Here is an 18032-nt window from a genome sequence, read left to right on the forward strand (position 1 = left end):
GGTCTCCCCGTGAGCGATGTGCACGCAGGCTGGTGGCTGTGCGTAGACGGGAACTGAGCGTCCACGTTACGCCCACCTTGGCCAGGAGAGCAGGGCAGCTCACCCTGGACCGCAGCCTCGGTGCCGGACTGACATGCTCGTTCTCTCCCAGTGTGTAAGTTCAAGGCCCACAAGCGCTGTGCTGTGCGTGCGACCAGTAACTGCAAGTGGACCACGCTGGCCTCCATCGGGAAGGACATCATTGAGGACGAGGATGGGGTACGCCCTGGGGACTCTGTGTGGCCCCTCTCGTGCTGGGCTGAGAGGCCCCCTGGCTCCTGCCTGGGCTCAGTTCTCTTCCTCCAGGGGAAGGGGGGCAGGGTTCCCTCTGCATTGGTCCTCCTGGCATCTGGGCATCCCGAGCCCTGTCTAGTCCCTGGGAGTTGTGGGTGCCCGGCAGGGGGAGCAGAGTGTGGGCAGCCTCTGCAGACTGCACTTCACCTCCTTGTGGGGAAGAATGGCTCGGCCAAGCCCATTTTGGAGCACTGTTGCCGAGGAGGAAGCTTGGCTCGCGTGGAGGTTGCGGGGACACCCTGGCGCCCCCGCCCCAGCGCGTGTCTCTGTGTGGCTCGCAGATTGCCATGCCTCACCAGTGGCTGGAGGGGAACCTGCCCGTGAGTGCCAAGTGCACGGTGTGTGACAAGACCTGCGGCAGCGTGCTGCGCCTTCAGGACTGGCGCTGCCTCTGGTGCAAGGCCATGGTGAGTGCCCGCCGCGGCGGGCCAGGAGGGTCCTGGGGGCGGGAGGGGCTGGCGCCCCCTGTGACGCGCAGGCGCACGTTGCAGGTGCACACGGCGTGTAAAGACTCCCTGGTGACCAAGTGCCCACTGGGCCTGTGCAAAGTGTCGGTCATCCCGCCCACTGCGCTCAACAGCATCGATTCCGATGGTGGGTACCGTGCTCTCCTGTCTCAGCCGTTTCCTCGGATTGCCTTCTCCGGGCCCTCTCCTCCCGGCTCTGGAATTGGTTATGGTGGTGATGTTGAAATGTGGTCGGACAGAGGTCAGACCCAGCCGCTGTGGGGGGACGTGGTGGTGAACAGGGTCCTGATGGCAGGCTGCTGGGCACCTTGGACTCGTGGCCCAGATTCCTTACCCAGACGTGGCAGGTCCATTGGCTACTGAGTAGGCACCGAGCGTGAGGCCCTCCTCCGTCTTGGCGTGGGCCGCCCGTCAGCTGGTCTCCGTCTAGTAGCTGACACCTGTCCCATGCTATGCTCTCCCACCCCCGCACCGGGTGGTCCGTGAGGGTGCGTAGTGACAGGTGCTAGTGGGAGCGGGGCGCCTGTCTCAGGAAGTCGGCCTGCCAGGTTGAGAGCCATGTCTGGCATTTCGAGTCCTGTAGAGGTGAGGCTGGTCCCCTGTACGCAGGAGGATGATGTGGAAACCTGTGGATTAATCTCTTGCTGGTTTCCTGGGCGTGTACGTGCAAGTTCTATGTCCCACGGGGGTGTCTGCTTGGCATGCGATTGAGAGCACCTTGGTGTCTTCTGTGGTCCTCAGATCTGCTTCTGTCCTTTTCCCTCCTCACACCCAGGCTTCTGGAAGGCCACATGTCCTCCGTCCTGCACGAGTCCATTGTTGGTCTTCGTCAATTCAAAGAGTGGGGACAACCAGGGGGTGAAGTTCCTGCGAAGATTCAAGCAGCTGCTGAACCCTGCCCAGGTCTTTGACCTCATGAACGGAGGACCACACCTTGGGTAGGAAGCCTGTAAAATATCTCTTTATTGGAGTTTAAAAACTGTGTGAAGATATAAGGTATGCTTACTTAAAAAGATTCAAAGATACAGGAAATTTTAAATGGGAACTAAAACTTATCCTTCCCAAATCCCACCGGCAGAGGTGCCCACTCTGAATGGTTCACGGTCACGTGTCCTTCCAGCTTTCCAGGCCACGTGTGCACTCCAGGCAGGGGTGGCCTCTGCTGCCTGCCGTCGTGCAGTGTTTTGTACGGTGTCAGCCGGCAGCAGTGTGTACATGTTTTGACGTCAGGCGTTACAGGTTGGCCTCATTCTTTTGAATGACTGCTTAGTATCAAGGGCTTCCCTGCTGGCTCAGATGGTAAAAAATCCACCTGCAATGCAGGAGACCTGGGTTTGATCCCTGGGTTGGGAAGATCCCCTGGAGAAGGACATGGCTACCCACTCCAGTATTCTTGCCTGGGAATCCCATGGACAGAGGAGCCTGGCAGGCTACGGTCCAGGGGGTCTTGTTTTGGGAAGATGGCACCGGCAGCAGGAGCAGAGGCGTCGTGAAGGAGCTCTGAGTCCCCTGGGGCATTCCAGGAGAAGCGCCGATGGCCTGCGCTGCGGAGGGGGTGTTGCATGGCCCGGCCGTGGGCGATGGTGGTGTTGCCTTTCTCTGAGGAAGCAGATGTGGGTTGGGAGGCGCCCACGTGATGCTCAAGTGGTAGTTCTGGTGGACAAGTGTGGTCTTTCAGGAGAGCCGAGGGGTCGGCATTAGGGCCATTTGGGGCCATCAGCATCTGTGTGGTCCCTGAAGCCGAAATGAGGATGAGGCCACCCAGCTAGAGGCTGGGGAGTGAGCACAAGGGCATGGGGTCCTGGGAGGGGTGCTGCCAACGAGGAGCAGGGGGACCCAGAAGGGCACCGGAAGGGGACGGAGCTGGAGTTAGAGGGGCACAGGGTGGGCCAGGGGACGGTCACACACATGTGGGCAGCGTGCTGCAGCCTGGGGCTCCTGAGTGACACGGGGGTGCTGGCTGAGAGGGCGGGGGCGAGGCTGGGAGGCCTTCGCTCTAGGTGCCTGTGGCCCCAGGCGGGTGCAGCGTGAGCGCAGCGGGTTTCTGTTCCCCACAGGCTGTTTCAGGATCGGCCGAGAGGAGCACAGGAGGGCACCCGGCCCAGGACCGACTGGCTGTCGTCTGTCCCTTAGAACGGATCTCACGCCCTTGACATTCTGTTTCCTCGGCAGCTTGCGTTTGTTCCAGAAGTTTGACACGTTCCGGATTCTGGTCTGTGGTGGAGATGGCAGTGTGGGTTGGGTCCTCTCTGAAATCGACAGCCTCAACCTTCACAAACAGGTACTGGGTGTGGAGGGCCCGGGCCAGGGGAGAGCGAAGCCGCGTGACAGAGGCTGGGTCACCTCGGGTGATGCTGCCCGCCCCCTGGGGTGGTCTCGGAGGGAGGGCAGGGAAGCCTGATGGCATTGTGGGGACCCAGGGCCGGACACAAAGAACACTCCGGTGCAGGAGGGTCCCAGGTGCGGGCAGATCCCGGTGTGGCTCCTTATTGGGCAGTGATGGCATCTGCTCGATGCCTCTTGCTGGTGAGCCGGCCGGGGTCAGAAGAATACTTGGACTGCAGGTCAGAGTTAGGGCTGTGTTTTAAGTGTTGATTGATTTTCTATGCTGGCTCCCTCACCCCTCCCCCTCCCAATAATTAACCACTGGTAGCATTTCAGTCGGAGCAGGCAATGGCACCCCACTCCAGTGCTCTTGCCTGGAAAATCCCATGGGTGGAGGGGCCTGGTGGGCTGCAGTCCGTGGGGTCGCTAGGAGTCGGACACGACTGAGCGACTTCACTTTCACTTTTCGCTTTCATGCTTTGGAGGAGGAAATGGCAACCCACTCCAGTGTCCTTGCCTTGGAGAAGCCCAGGGATGGGGGAACCTGGTGGGTTGCCATCTATGGGGTCGCACAGAGTCGGACATGACTAAAGCGACTTAGCAGCAGCAGCATTTCAGTAGAGCTTCTCAGGTGACTCAGGTGGTAAAGAACCCGCCTGCCAATGCAGGAGACATAGGTTCTATCCCTGGGTCAGAAAGATCCCCTGGTGAAAGAAATGGCAGCCCTCTCCAGTATTCTCGCCTGGAGAATCCCATGGACAGAGGAGCCTGGTGGGCTGCAGTCTGTGGGGTCACAGAGGGTCGGACAGGACTGAGCACGCACACACACGCTCACACAGCATCTCGGTCCCTGTCCTTCAGGCCTCTACCAGAATGCACGCAGCACAGCGTGTGATGGACTCTGAATGGATTCACAGCCCACGTGGCGCATCGCGTAGTAACGCGCATTTTAAATCGCCACACTGCGAGCACCTCTGTCCCCAGTAAATGGAGGTCTGTGGTGGTTTTCCGCGGCCAACGGAGGTGGCCGGCTGCACCAGCCCGGGGCTAGTTCATCTCCCCGCGCTTATGGACACTTAGGTTGCTTCGTAAAAACCATGCTGGTAAAAACCACGTGTGCCCTTTCCCAATTATGTTCTTTTTTGAAGAGCCCCCAAATTGAAATTTTGGTGATGCTGCCAGACTGCTGTGTGCATCAGGGCTGTCCCAGTGTAGGTACCTGTCGCTCGCAAAACTTGCCACGTGCTGGCACTGTACATCTTACAGCTCTTGCCCCAACTTAGTAGACTAAAAAAACGGTATGTTTCATTGTTATTTCTTCATACTGGTGAAGGGAAACATATCCTCAATTAATTATGAGTTTTGAAATGAATCACCTCATTTTTTTAACCTACACTAGTTTTCTGTTGGGGTATTTATTTGCCTTTTAAAAAATTGATTTCTGAGGATTATTGTACTGGGGATGTGAACTCCTGGTTGGCTGCGTTTTCCCTCGGTTGTCACTTGTCCTTTGCTGTGTTGGTGGTCTTCGTAAGTGGGCTGGAGCTTTTGCTGCCCGTGTTTAGCTCCCGGAATGGTGTTAGAGAGGGGACGGAGGGCTGGTGTCCGAGTCTGCTCAGCAACAGGGAGGCCCGCTGCTTAGGAGAGCGAGTACTGCCGCCTGCTGGTGACGTCCGAGCAGTACGCTTAGGTCCAATTTTAAGGTTCCTTCCCTTTCAGGATTGTAACTGAGCTTTACTATCCCAAGTCAGGAAGGTAGGTTCTCACGCATTCGGCTGTGTTCAGAGCACGTTCGTCTTCTTTGGCTTCTCTGCGGCCCTTGACCGTCAGGTCACCCCGGACCGCCTCGGTGCTCCTCGCCTTTTGGCCGCCCCTCCCATCCCCGCTCCGAATACCAGGCCCCACCTCGTTCTCCACGTGCTCAGCACCCGCAGAAGCCAGTGACTCTTAGCTGAGCCCCAGGGCCACGTCCCCGGCTGCCCCGGCCCTCCCTGGCTGCCTCTGGTGCCTCAAAGCTGGCATTCCCAGCCCTGCCTGCCCCCTTCCAACCCTTTCCTTGGAGTCTGAACATTCACCTGCCCGCCATCCGAGCCAGAGGTCCGACAGGGGTCTTGAACCCTCCTCGTCGTCTCTGGTTCTCCTGTTGCCCGGAGCGTCCTGCACAGCCGTGTGCGCTGCTGCAGTGTCGTCCTGGCCCTGGCGCCATCTGTCCACTGCTTTTGGGGGCCTTCCCTCAGGCAGCTCTGCTCAGGCCGTACCTGAGCCTCTCAGGTCTGCCCCACTGCCCCCCCCCACAGCCCTGAGACCTTCACTTGGGCCGCTCTGCTCCGGGCTTCGGTTAAGGTCCAGACTCGTCGTGTGGTTCAGCAGCTCCAGCTGGGTGCCTTCTTCCTCCTCTGCATCTCTGACTTCCTCTCTCCTTGCTGCCCCCTCTTTGGAGCTCTGGTTTCACAGGGAGGGGGGTGGTCTCTGCTCCCAGACCCCTGGACCTGGGCTCTGCTGGGCTGTCACTGTGCTGCCTGCCCTTTCCTTTGAGGCTCCCAAAGCCGGCTCTGGCCCTGTCTGCCCAGGGCTGGGCATCCTTGGCCTCACCTGCTCTGGCCAGCGTGCTGTCCCTGGCAGGATGTAGGGCCTCCCTCGTGGCTGGGGCAGGTGACCTCGGGCTGCGTCGCGTGTAGGGAGGACCGGCGCCCCTTCCCACACGCATGTGCTCGGCAGTTGAAGGCTGTGGGGCAGCCTGTGTCTCGGGAGCTTCCTGAGCCCTGAGCTGGTGAGGGGGGTTTGTGCAGGAGGCTCTGGGTGGGAATTCCAGGTGGATGGCAGGGCCTGAGCGGGGCGAGGGGTGGTCCCCGGGGAGTGGCAGGCGAGGGGGTGTGGGCTGAGTGGAGGGGGTGGTGGTTTGAGGGTCACAGTGGACGTCCTGGCGCCTGTCTGGACGGGACTCACAGCTGTGGCAGGTGCTGTCAGGGGCAGAGGTGAGCTTGGCACTGGGGATGTGCTGTCGTGGGTGGGGAGCAGGTGAGGGGTCACAGCCTGATTCATGGGGGCTCAGATATCGCCACTGGGGGCGGGACCGTGGTCATCGCTGTGAAGGTGGGAGGTGACAGAGGGCTGACGGTCAGGTGTGTCGGCAGGTGGGGGGAGGAGTGTCTGTCTGGCTGGGGAGGCCCCTGGCTGCCGCCGTCTGAGCTCAGCCCTCACTCGTTCGCTGGACGCGGCCCGCTGACGCCGCGCCCCCCACCCTGTCTCAGTGCCAGCTCGGGGTGCTGCCGCTTGGCACAGGGAACGACCTGGCTCGCGTGCTGGGCTGGGGCTCGGCCTGCGACGACGACACCCAGCTCCCGCAGATCCTGGAGAAGCTGGAGAGAGCCAGCACCAAGATGCTGGACAGGTGAGTGTGCCGCGTGGCCCCTCGGCCCGCTGTGCTCAGCTGGGGCCCTGGGAAACCACAGGCCTTCTGCAGTTACTTGTTTAAAACAATTCCACCTCTCTGAGCAGGACTTCTTTCTTCCGATGGGTTTTATCTGGTGATCAGACTAGGGAAGCGCTGACGAGCAGAAGGGGTTGGGACTGTGCCCTCGGGTGGCCAGGTCTCACCAGCAAGGCCCGGTCCTCTGCCCCTCAGAGCGGGAGGTGGCCCTGTCCCCTGCAGCCACCGCAGCCTCATCTGTTACCCATTCTCCTGGTCGCAGAGTTGAGCAGTCCTGTGTTCCCAGAAGCATCAGAGTTTGGGGTTACTGCCCTCCATGTGTTTAGAAATACTTGAGCATCCTTCCCGAGCAAGCTGCTCCGAGCTCCTGTGTGAACCCCCAGACCACAGCCCGTGGGACTTGCAGAGACGCCCCGTTTGCTCAGAGGGTCCTGCACTGCCGTGAGCAGGCGTGGTCTTGAACGCGCTTGGCCGCCTCTGCTGTTCCTGCCCCCTCGCCTCCGGAGGGTGAAACGCCCGGAGTGCCAAGCTGGCTGCTGGCCTAGCGGCTCAGCTGTGCAGAGGGGACACCCACCCAGCGGGTTGTGACATTTGTTCTCAGCTAAGCGAGGAGCCGGCTCGGGGCCCCGGGGGGCTCAATACAGGCTGACAGACACAGTTAAAGTTGTCATAGGATCTCATCCCCACTGCCGGCCGTGAGATGGGGAGGTGGGGAGGCCTGGGGCCCGCCTGGGGCCGGAGCCAACCGGCTGAGCCCCTGTGTGTGTGCAGGTGGAGCGTCATGGCCTACGAGACCAAACTGCCCCGGCCCGTCTCCTCCTCCACCGTCACTGAAGACCTGAGCGAGGGCTCCGAGGTATCGCCATGCGCTTGCCCTGGCCCCTCCCTGCTTTGCCTCCCCCGTCCCCCGGCCCCCGCCAGAAATGCTCCACTCCAGGTTAGCCCCTTGCTGGCTCAGGGCCCCCTGAGGTGGGCCCGGGTCCCATGGACGCTGCCCCGTAGGACTCGGAGTCGTCTGGGGCTTTCGGGGTCTTCCCCAGGTTTGGGGTCCTTGGTGACAATGGTGGTCTCCTGGGCTTCCTGCCCTCTCAGTTCAAGGCTGCGCCCTGCCGCCCACACTCTGCCCACCCAGGCTCCCGCTTGGGCCCCTCCTCCGTATCCCACCCTCCCAGTCACTCTGTGCTAGTTCGGTGCTGAGCTCTTCTTTCACTTTGTGGTGGGTTTCGGGAGTTAGAGGTTCCCTCAGGGCCCAGACTCTGCTGAGACTGGGCAGCTCAGGTGCACAGCTGTGCTCAGGCCTCCAGGCGAGCCCCTGGCCAAGCAGGCAGAGGGGCTGTGCCAGGGGCCATCTGCCCACCCTGAGGGTCAGGGGAGGCCAACCCTGGTCTCCCAGCCACACCTGCCTGGGCTGCTGGGACCTGTCCTGCGAGCAGAGAACGTACAGTTAAGAGCAGGCGCGTACGTGGGCAAAGCCTAAAGATTGACCCTCCGGCTGATAGTAAAGGGCTTGACACACAGGGGGAGAGCCCCCACTTCTGCAGGCAGGGGTGGGCGGTGAGGGGGGTGATGGACATTGAGGGATGATGGGCCTGGGCCAGGGTCCCACTCGACAGAAACGTGGTGACCCTTGGCCACAGGCCTGCGCCGCTTGGGAGGAGCCGGGTGCAGGAGGGCAGCCGGAGCAGTCTGTTAGGATCCTTGGTCCACGGCTAGACGCGGCTGTGAGATCTGTCAGCTGTGTGTGAAGGGAGGCAGGCCAGGCCGCGGGCAGGGACAGCGCTCATGGCCTGAGAGTGACGGCTGCCCACCTGCCCCCCCGGGCTGACTGCAGGTGCAGCAGATCCTCTTCTATGAAGACTCGGTCGCAGCCCACCTCTCCAAGATCCTGACCTCTGACCAGCACTCCGTGGTGATCTCGTCGGCCAAGTGAGCGCCTGGGGGCCTGGGGCGCCGGGGGTCCCAGCAGAAAGGACCCTCTGAAGCCTCTGTCTCCTCCCGCAGAGTGCTCTGTGAGACTGTGAAGGACTTCGTGGCACGGGTGGGGAAGGCCTACGAGAAGACCACTGAGAGCTCAGAGGAGTCGGAAGTCATGGCCAAGAAGGTGGGTCCCGGAACCCCGGGGGCAGGGGGGCGTTGGTGTCAGGCATCGGGGCGGCGTGGCACGCCTCCACTCCTGCCTCCGTTCCCCGCCCAGTGCTCTGTCCTCAAGGAGAAGCTGGACTCTCTGCTCAAGACCCTGGACGACGAGTCGCAGGCCTCGTCCTCCCTGCCCACGCCGCCCCCCACCATCGCCGAGGAGGCGGAGGATGGGGACGGGGCGGGCGGCAGCTGCAGCTCCAGCTCCACGGGGGCCCGCGCCGTGGGCTCGGCCTGCTCCGCCCGGCCCCAGGTATTCCGGCCTCGCGAGCAGCTCATGCTGAGGGCCAACAGCCTGAAGAAGGCCATCCGCCAGATCATAGAGCACACGGAGAAAGGTAGCTGGGCGCGGGCCCCGGCCTGGGGGGCGGGGGTGGGCACTCTTGGTGAGAGACGGGGGCCTGCCACGCAGGCCAGAGCCACTCCGGACCGCCTGACGCGGGCCAGCACCCCTTCCTCGGGGCCTGTGCCCGATGGAGAGACCCTGAGTGAGCGCCGGCGCCATGGGGGCACCAGGCTGGTGGAAGGCCCTGCACACTGCCTGCATCGGGGGCCCAGCCCACCCCGTGAGGGCCTCACCTGCCCACTCCCCGTGGGGGCCTCACCTGCCCACTCCCTGTGGGGGCCTCACCTGTCCACTCCCCGTGGGGGCCTCACCTGTCCACTCCCCGTGGGGGCCTAACCTGTCCACTCCCCATGAGGGCCTCACCTGCGGTCACCCTCCAGATCTCGGCCTTGTCCAGTGAGAGGGGCTGCCCCCAGGGCTGGGGGTCTGTGTCCAGGAGGGAAGGGGCCCAGGCCAGAGGATGAGGCCGTAGGATGGAAGGAGAGGCTGGGATGGGGTTGGAGGCCGGGTGAGCTGGGGTGGTGGTCAGAAAGGCAGGGGCGCATGTGTGTCGTGGTTTCTGAGGCAGGCGTGGGCCTCAGGGGTGAGGGGCCCGGGGCCTGGGCAGGTGGTAGGCCCTGGTGTCCAGGCTGCGCTGCTGACTGCCTGCGACCGGCTGGTGTGGGGAGAGACACACCTGCCCAGGATCAGAGGCTCACACGGTGCCTCGCTCCTTTTCTCTGACTGCGTTTGCTAAGCTTCAAAGAGAAGGCTGTAAAACCACCTTGACCTGTAAACCTCACCCCGACCCTGAAGTCTCTCCCAGCGAGTTTTTCACTGTCCTCTGTCTGTCTCTCCTCTCATCACCCTTGGAAGCGCATCTCACACCTTTTTTCGCTCTCGTTAGACTCATCTCACTGAGCAGATCAACCTGCTCCTTGCGGTGAGACTAGTGAGGTCATGACCTCGCTCCCTGCTTCATTGTGGGCATGGCTCCCTCCTCCCAGCCCCTCCAGGCTGTGCAGACCTTCACTTGTCAGTCTCTCCCCCGCTCCCGTCTCTTCCAGCCTTGGCCCGCCTCCCCAGCATGTTGGCACGAGTGCCCGGGTGCCGCCATGTGCCAGGGCCGGGGAGACAGAGGGTGGGGTCGGAGCTTCGGGCCTGAGCCTTCGGCCGAGACGAGGGTGAGGGTGGCGAGGCCGGTCCGTGTGCTGCCTGGCGGCGGTTGCGGGTCAGCCTCCACATGCTCAGCTGCCACCTTGCCTTGCGCAGCTGTGGACGAGCAGAACGCCCAAACCCAGGAGCAGGAGGGCTTCATCCTCAGCCTCTCCGAGTCGGAGAAGAAGGACCTGAAGTCGGACGACAGAGCAGGCCATGGCGACGGCCACAGCGCCTCCAAGGGCCGGAGCCTCCGCAGAGGTACAGGGTCCTCTCATTTTGGGATGCTTGGAAGCGTGAGGGGCTATCTCGTGGTTGCTATGGCCATGTGGATGTGTGAAGAGTCTCGAACTGGCCACCTGTTTGGTGAACCACCTGATATGTGTGGTTTACCTGCTGCAGGCCCAGCAGGACCCTGGGCCGGGAGGGGCCTTGCTGCTGGGGCCCGTGCTTCCCTCCGAACCTCCCTGCACGCCTGGCCAAGCGGGTCCTAACTGAGGGCTTGGGGCCTCTAGGAGGCAGCTGGGCACACAGACTGCCCTCTGGGGACCCTTAGCCGCCGTGGAACAGCCCCGCCTCTGTGGCTCCCCAGTGCACAGCCTTAGGAGCTGCCGGGAGGGCCTGCCCCAGAGTTTCCTCACCGCCATTCCCGTGCGGAACTATCTTCTGCCCGGGCCCAGACCCGGCCTGACCGTGGTTGGGGCCGGCCCCTCTGCCCCGACTGGGGCCCATGTCTGGGAGGCGTCCGAGCCCTGCGGCCTCTCCCCTTGGCTGACCGCCGCGTGTGGCCCCTGCTCACCTGCCTTGGCCTGTCTGCAGGCCCTCTCCCTGACAAAGCCTGCCGGAAGCTCAGCGGCCTGTCTTCTGTCCTGTCTGACAGTGTCCAAGTCCCCCTGCGAGAAGCTGATAAGCAAAGGGAGCTTGTCGCCAGGTGGTTCTGCGTCTCTGCCTCCACAGTCAGGAAGCCGGGATGGCCTGCCAGCGCTGAACACGAAGATCTTGTTCCCGAGTGAGTGTTCCCCCGGGCCGGCCAGGCTCCCCGGCCCCCCACAGAGGCCCGCGTGTCTGGGGGGCGTGGGTGGCGCAGGCTGGGCGCTAGCCTGCCAGCAGCTGTCACTCTGCCTGGCATGGATCTGAGGGCTCAGCGAGACCAGGCCCCTGCACTCCAGCAGCTCACAGGTCTGTGGGCAGGACAGGCGGAGCTCAGGCTTCTGTTGTGGCTCTCTGAACAGTGCCCTGGCGTGTTATACCAGACAGACAGCTCCCAGGTTGCCGCCTGGGGTCCTAGACAGAGGTCGTTGAGGTGATGCCCGAGCTGGGTGCTGAGGGATAAATAGGAGCTGGGCTGAGTGAAAAGGGAGGGCTGGCAGCGGGTGGTGGAGAGCCAGTGGTCGCCCCACTGTTCCAGCTTGACCCACAGCTGGCCACCAGGAGGGTCGGGCCGCCCCTGCCTGCATTGAGCCCAGAATCGCGTCGTCACGTTGGGGCAGCTCCTGCTGCTGCTTCTCGGGGCAGGAGAACAGAGTGTTCTCAGTACGGAGGAGTGATCCGAGGGGTTGAAAGCGTTGAGAGGACTCCTGTAACTCGCTTCCAGTAGCTTTCTGGGCCTCCTGCGCCAGGCTGAGCACACGCTGCTCATGTAAGTGGTTTGGCAGTTTTTAGGTGACTCAGCTGCATAGAAAGAAAATTCTAGAAGTTCTGGGGAGAAGAGGATGAGACAGATTTGGTTGATAAGCAGCAAAGATGTTACTGGACAGCATGGTCCGGCAGAATGTCCAAAAGCAGGGCTCCGTCGAAGCTTTACTGTTCATGACATAAACTTGAGAAGATGGGGCAGGTATCCGAGGGCTCTGGTCACCTGGAGGGCTCTCTGATGTGCAACTTTTCCTCATGGATTTAGCCTTAAAAGTTGAGTGACTGGCCCAACCCTAAGGTTAGTTGTAGCGGAGATCACTGGTGGAGTTGCTGGGCTTTAGTGACAGCTATCTTTATAAACTCTTTTCTCACGGGTCAGAGGTTACCATCCTGTGTTTATTTCTGTTGTGCCAGTGTGGGTTTAGGAGAGTGGTTTTTGACCTGAGACTATTAATTGTCGAAGTTTGGACATCTTTACACGGTGTTTTAGAAGCACCTCATTATGATAATGCTCTCCGAAGAACACGTGATCATCACCCTCTTGAATCCAGGGCCCCCAGCCAGTGCGGTCTGCTCCCGTTCTCTCCCCAGCAGATGTTCGCGCCGGGATGTCTGGTACGTTGCCTGGAGGCTCAGTCATCAGCCGATTACTGATTAACGCCGATCCCTTTAACTCTGAACCAGAAAACCTGTGAGTATGGGGTGAACCAAGCGGGCCTGTTGTTAGCTCAATGCTGGTGCGTAGAAGTCTGACTGGGAAATAACTTGAGAAATTCGTGAGCAGTTGACTGGTTGATCCTTTTCCAGCTGCTGTCGGCCATTAAGGAAAACCCAGAAAGGGTGAGGCGCAGGGCTGAGGGTGGCTGGAACTTCTGGGAGGGGGTGGCCGTGCTCACGCGTCTCTGGCTTCCGAACGTGCTGGCGTGCTGAGGCTTCGGCAGGTTCAGAGACCAAGACGGGCTGTGCCGTGTTCTTGGTCGTCCTCTCTGGGGTCCTGGGCGGCCCCACGTGGGCACCACCTCCTGACCGCATCGCGTTGCCTTCCTTGTGGGTCTGCCGCTCCCCCGTCAGCACAGGTCCCAGGCTGGACGCCCCTCCTCGCTCTCCCCGGGAGATGCTGTCCTGGTTTGGACTCTGCCCGCTGTGTGCCCTGACCTCTGCCCAGCGTCTAAAGGCAGCTCGGGCCTTTGTGCAGCTTGTCCTTGTGTGTGTAGAGGCCGTTGCGGGACCCGTGGCCTTTGGAAGGCCCTAGGTTTCCCTTCAGCCAGCTGATAGCAGGTTCTGGGCAGCCAGGGGCTGGTGGCCGGGGATGGAAAGGTGCCCACACGTGTGTCTGTGCGGCCGCTGTCAGGAGAGGCAGGCGTGGCCTCCAAACCCAGAGTTTCCATGTGGCCCGGCAGGTCCCTTCCTGGGGTGACTCCCAGGAAAAACGAAACAGAAACATGGCCACACCGAAGCGTGGGTACATGTGTTCACAAGTCAGGGCTCAAAAGTGGAATGGCCCAGACGTCTGACAGTGGGGAGCGGATGGACGGATGGAGCATGTCCCGTGGAGCTCACTGTCGGGCTGTCGCCGGCTGAGGCGCTGCACTGGACGAGCCCGGTGCCCGCGGTGTGCTGGCGCGCTCGGTGACGGGGACAGCTGCAAAGGGTTGCGTGTGTCCGTCCGTTCCTGGGAGCCGCCCAGACCTGCAGCACCACAGGGCGGAACGCCGTCAGTGCCTCGGGGGCCCATGGCTCACGGGTGCGGGCTTCGTTTTGGGGGACGAGCTGTTCTGATGTTGGTTGTAGTGACTCTGTGAGTACATGGAAGTCATTTTTGGGTTGGGCCTTTTAAATGGGTAGATTTTACGGTATGTGAATTGCATCTTGGTCACACTGTTTCCTACCTTCCAAAAGCTAAGTTTTGTCCTCAGAGGCTGGTCCGCAGGGCTGTTCTAATCGGCCTGAACCCCCCTTTGCAGAGAGTATTACACGGAGAAGTGTGTCATGAACAATTACTTTGGCATCGGCCTGGACGCGAAGATCTCCCTGGACTTCAACAACAAGCGTGACGAGCACCCGGAGAAGTGCAGGTGGGTACGGCTCCGAGCACGCCTGTCCCGACGCGGGCTCTGGTCCCCCTCTGGCCGTGGGGTTTTTTCTGGAGTGCGGAGCACTTAGGCAGAGCCCAGACCCAGAGCCTGAGTGCCTCGCTGGAAGGTCATCAGTAGATGACCTACTGAGAAGATGCCATTTCTACAAATGTGCGTGTATCGTGGCCACAGCAGCGGGCAGCCGCGGGTCGCCTGCAGGAGGGGTCAGGGCTCGCCCACCTCTCGGGCTCTCGAGCAGGGGCAGCCCTGAGGGGTGCTCAGGCTCTCCCCCTAAATCACCATGTGCTTGCTCCCCCCAACTGAGGGAGGAGGGCGATTGGTGTCTCCTTCCCCATGGTGGCTATCAGCTGGTGGGGGACCATTAGAGGAGCTGGTGTGGAGTTTGGGGGAGAACAGCCATCGATGCAGAGGAAAAACAGAACCAGTCATGAGAACTCGAAACCCTGGGAGCCCTGGGGCTCAAGTGTCGGAAAAAGGCTCAGACGTCCCCGGGGCGCCCACACTACCCAGTGCCTAACGGAGCCCCCATCACGTGAAAAGGCCCTCGTCAGTGCAGACAGCTGGAGAGGCACTATTGGAATGCGTGCCGTCTAGCAGAACAAAGCAGGTGGAGGAGCAAGGCCTCGTGGAGCATGGTTTTTAGAAACTTGGAATCTTGACATAACCTTTCCTGAGTTTGCACCTTTGAGATGACCTACTGAGAAGATGCCATTTCTACAAATCTAGCTTGAAGAAGTACGGGAAGGTTGGCAAAGGGGTGCTTTACCAAGGGCCACAGCCAGGCGCGTTACAGAGCCCGGGAGTGTGGGCAGGAGGTGACCCATCAGAGGCGTTGAGTCAGCGGCCGCTGGTGGGAGGCGCCCCGATGCGGTCATGCGTGCTCAGGACCTGGGGTGGCGCCCTCCACGTGGGGTGCAGTGCAGGTTTCTGCCGTTTCAGCTGTAAGTCAGGTTCCTGGGAAGGACTGAGAAGACCCGCTGGAGCGTTTCTCATCAGCGCTGACACACGGGATTTAAGAGTGCACTTCTGTGCTTTCCTGCACTTCCCAAGTTTGACTCATTGGGAAAGACCCTGCTGCTGGGAAAGACTGAAGGCAGGAGGAGAAAGGGACGACAGAGGATGAGATGGTCTGATGGCATCACCGACTCAATGGACATGAGTTTGTGCAAACTCCAGGAGATGGTGAAGGACAGGGAAGCCTGGCATGCTGCAGTCTGTGGGGTCACAGAGTCAGACATGACTGAGGACTGAACAACAAACAATTTTATAGCTGGAAAAAGTAATTTGCACGTTTTTTGTGAGGTCTGTGATGTCTTACCTTTCAGGATAGGCTTACTTCTTGGGAGCATTAGTTTTGAAAAATAGAATTTCACGTCAGTGGACGTCTCTCTCGCCTGTCTCACACGGGTGTGTCACAGGCGCGTCCCTCCTCGTCTCGCACTGTCGCTGCTGGGCACGTGTGCCTGGTGTGATCGGCTGTGAGGGGTGACTGCCGGCCGACTGTGTGCTCTCCTCCCCAGGAGTCGAACCAAGAACATGATGTGGTACGGAGTCCTGGGCACCAGAGAGCTGCTGCACAGAACCTACAAGAACCTGGAGCAGAAGGTCCTACTGGAGGTGAGCAGGCGGCATCCCCAGCCCTGCTCCTGAGCAGCGGGGCCCCGGGGCCCCGCGGCCCGCGGCGGGTGCCGGGGAGGACGCCCCACCTGACGCCGGCTCTCTCTCTTCTCTCCTCTCCCGTGTCCCCCCCGTGCAGTGCGACGGGCGCCCCATCCCCCTCCCCAGTCTGCAGGGAATCGCAGTCCTGAACATCCCCAGCTACGCTGGAGGGACCAACTTCTGGGGGGGCACCAAGGAGGATGACGTACGTACGGGGGTGCTGGGCGGCACGGGGCTGGGTGGGTGAGGACTGAGTGGCCAGAGAGGTGGCCCCTCCGGGAGCTGAGGTGGAGCCTCCCGCTCTGGGGGCGCTCTGTGGGCTGGCTGGGGGCTGGACGGGGCAGCGCCCTCGTGCTGGCCGCGGGGGTGCAGTGGAGAATGAGACAGCCCCCCTGCCCCCAGTAGGGCAGGTGTGGTCACAGGTGTGACCTGGAGTCTGGGTCAGACCTGCCCTGGGGGTCATCTGGGAAGGTGTCCAGGGGGAGGGGACATCTGCACGGAGGCCTGAGGGTGTCTTGGGGTTGGACAGGTCAGGTCGGTGTCAGGGAGGGGGCATGTTCTCCAATGGCGTGCACCCTGGGCGGAGCGCAGAGAGGTCTGAGGAGCCAGGGAGGAGTTTGGAATTTACTCTGCGGGGGCACGGACGGGTGTTAACCGGGGCCCTCCCTTAGTGCACGGCAGCTGATGGGACAGCTAATGTAGACTGCCCTCGTGGCCTGTGCTGGTCCCGCTTGTCAGCGCGGTGCCCGAGGTCACAGCCCTTGCGAGACCCTGGAGAGACAGACCGGTGTCAGCCCCGGGCGCACACACGTGCCCGAGGAGGCCCCGTGTGTGTGAGGGGCAGGCAGGCCTGCCATGCGATCCAGGCTGCTGCCTTCCGGGTCTGGAGTGGAAGCCCCTCCACAGCGTCCCCCCAGCAGCTCGCTGTTGTGAGCCCCGCTGGCTTTTAGCACTCGATCCGGGCCGCTGCCTTTCCAGGTCTGGAGTGGATACCCTTCCTTAGCGTGCCCCCAGCGGCTCCCTGTCATGGGCCTGTCTGGCTTTTAGTGCAGCAGTCCCCAGAGAGAGGCGGCTGTGTGTGTGTGGGGGATGGGGGTGGTCTTCAGGCCAGGAGCAGAGGTCAGCTCTGACGCCAGCCCTTGCAGACCTTCGCAGCCCCATCGTTTGACGACAAGATCTTGGAGGTGGTCGCAGTGTTTGGTAGCATGCAGATGGCCGTCTCCCGGGTCATAAAGCTGCAGCATCATCGGATCGCCCAGGTACTGGCCGCAGTCCTGGGGGCGGGAGGGGCCTGGGTGCTGGTGGGGAGAGGCAGGCCTGGCCCAGACCCATGCTCCCGAGACAGGTGGGCATCTGGGTGCAGAGCCCCGGACAGTGAGCCACTTGGCCGCCTCCCGGTCCAGAGCCCATTCTTGTCTGCCGTGTTTGACCTCTGAAAAATGTTTTCCAAACCGGGGCTGGCTTGCTCTCCGGAACACCCCCCCTGGCCCTCTGTGGGGGCTCCTCCTGCTGTGGTGGGGTGAGCCGAGGAGGGCCTGGCTGCCTGCGGCCTGGCCCTGTGGCTCTCAGGAACCACAGCTCGAGTCCAGGAGCGAGGCCGAGCGTGTGTCCTCACAGGCTGCTCTGAGGCCCGGCTGGCGGGAGACGGGGCGGGTCCCCCTTGGGAGGTTCTGGTGACGGGCTGTGAAGGGTTTGTCTGTCTGAGCGGTGGGGAGGGCCATGCTCTTACGCACAGAGATGGGTGCTCATGCTGCCCTGAGCCCCAGTCCCTTCTGTCCCCACTGTGGGCTGTGTGGATGTCACGGTTTTAATCTTTCGGCAACACTCTCTGTTGAAAAGAGGAGCCCTTGGTGGGAGTTGGCCCTGTCTCGGGCATGTCCCTGCGTGCCCAGGGACCCAGCAGCTCTCGGTGGTCGCGAGACCCCGCCCGAGGCCCGGTGCTGGCATCTGAGCACCGAGTTCCCCACAGGGCAGCGGTTGGGGATGCGGGGTGCCCCGGGTGTGGGGCGGCTCGGCGGGGTGGGGCTGGGCCTCCAGGAGCTGTGCTCAGGCGGGGATGCCCTGAGCCCGGAAGCCCCAGAGGTCAGCTAGGCGCTCCAGTGGGCGGTGGTGTTCGCAGTGTCGCACGGTGAAGATCTCCATCCTGGGCGACGAGGGCGTGCCCGTGCAGGTGGACGGCGAGGCCTGGGTCCAGCCCCCGGGGTACATCCGCATCGTCCACAAGAACCGCGCGCAGACCCTCACCAGGGACCGGGTAAGACGGCCCCCATCCTGGGGGACCTGGCGCCTGAGCGCTCGGTTCCGGGAATTGACATAGTTCTCCCCCAGATTAAGTGAGCGGGGCTGGGGTTCCTAGGACCGTGCCTTCTCCCCCAGAGTAAACAGGCGTCTGCATCCCCGTCCGGGATTTCCACGAGTGTCCAGCAGCATTGGCTGTTGGACGTGTGCTCGCGGCAGCGTGTGTAACC

At 61.9% G+C, this 18032-nt stretch overlaps 1 protein-coding gene across 3 annotated transcripts in view; it reads left to right on the plus strand.

Annotated features, from left to right (window-relative positions):
* The window catches only part of DGKD (diacylglycerol kinase delta), a 110854-nt gene that overhangs the window by 79436 nt on the left and 13386 nt on the right, over positions 1-18032 (plus strand). For 2 of the 3 annotated variants that reach the window (XM_055586510.1, XM_055586512.1), the window contains 18 exons: positions 152-258; positions 615-740; positions 825-927; positions 1576-1738; positions 2973-3081; positions 6377-6516; positions 7327-7411; positions 8387-8481; positions 8557-8656; positions 8750-9029; positions 10289-10435; positions 11055-11183; positions 12401-12500; positions 13774-13884; positions 15426-15522; positions 15662-15769; positions 16710-16823; positions 17684-17818. In XM_055586510.1, the coding sequence (XP_055442485.1) occupies positions 152-258; positions 615-740; positions 825-927; positions 1576-1738; positions 2973-3081; positions 6377-6516; positions 7327-7411; positions 8387-8481; positions 8557-8656; positions 8750-9029; positions 10289-10435; positions 11055-11183; positions 12401-12500; positions 13774-13884; positions 15426-15522; positions 15662-15769; positions 16710-16823; positions 17684-17818 (2249 nt within the window). The remainder of the gene's footprint in view (positions 1-151; positions 259-614; positions 741-824; positions 928-1575; positions 1739-2972; positions 3082-6376; positions 6517-7326; positions 7412-8386; positions 8482-8556; positions 8657-8749; positions 9030-10288; positions 10436-11054; positions 11184-12400; positions 12501-13773; positions 13885-15425; positions 15523-15661; positions 15770-16709; positions 16824-17683; positions 17819-18032) is intronic. The other variant, XM_055586511.1, reaches the window with a different exon arrangement.

Source organism: Bubalus kerabau, chromosome 6 (assembly GCF_029407905.1).
Source record: "Bubalus kerabau isolate K-KA32 ecotype Philippines breed swamp buffalo chromosome 6, PCC_UOA_SB_1v2, whole genome shotgun sequence".
In the NCBI taxonomy this organism is placed as follows: Eukaryota; Metazoa; Chordata; class Mammalia; order Artiodactyla; family Bovidae; genus Bubalus; species Bubalus kerabau.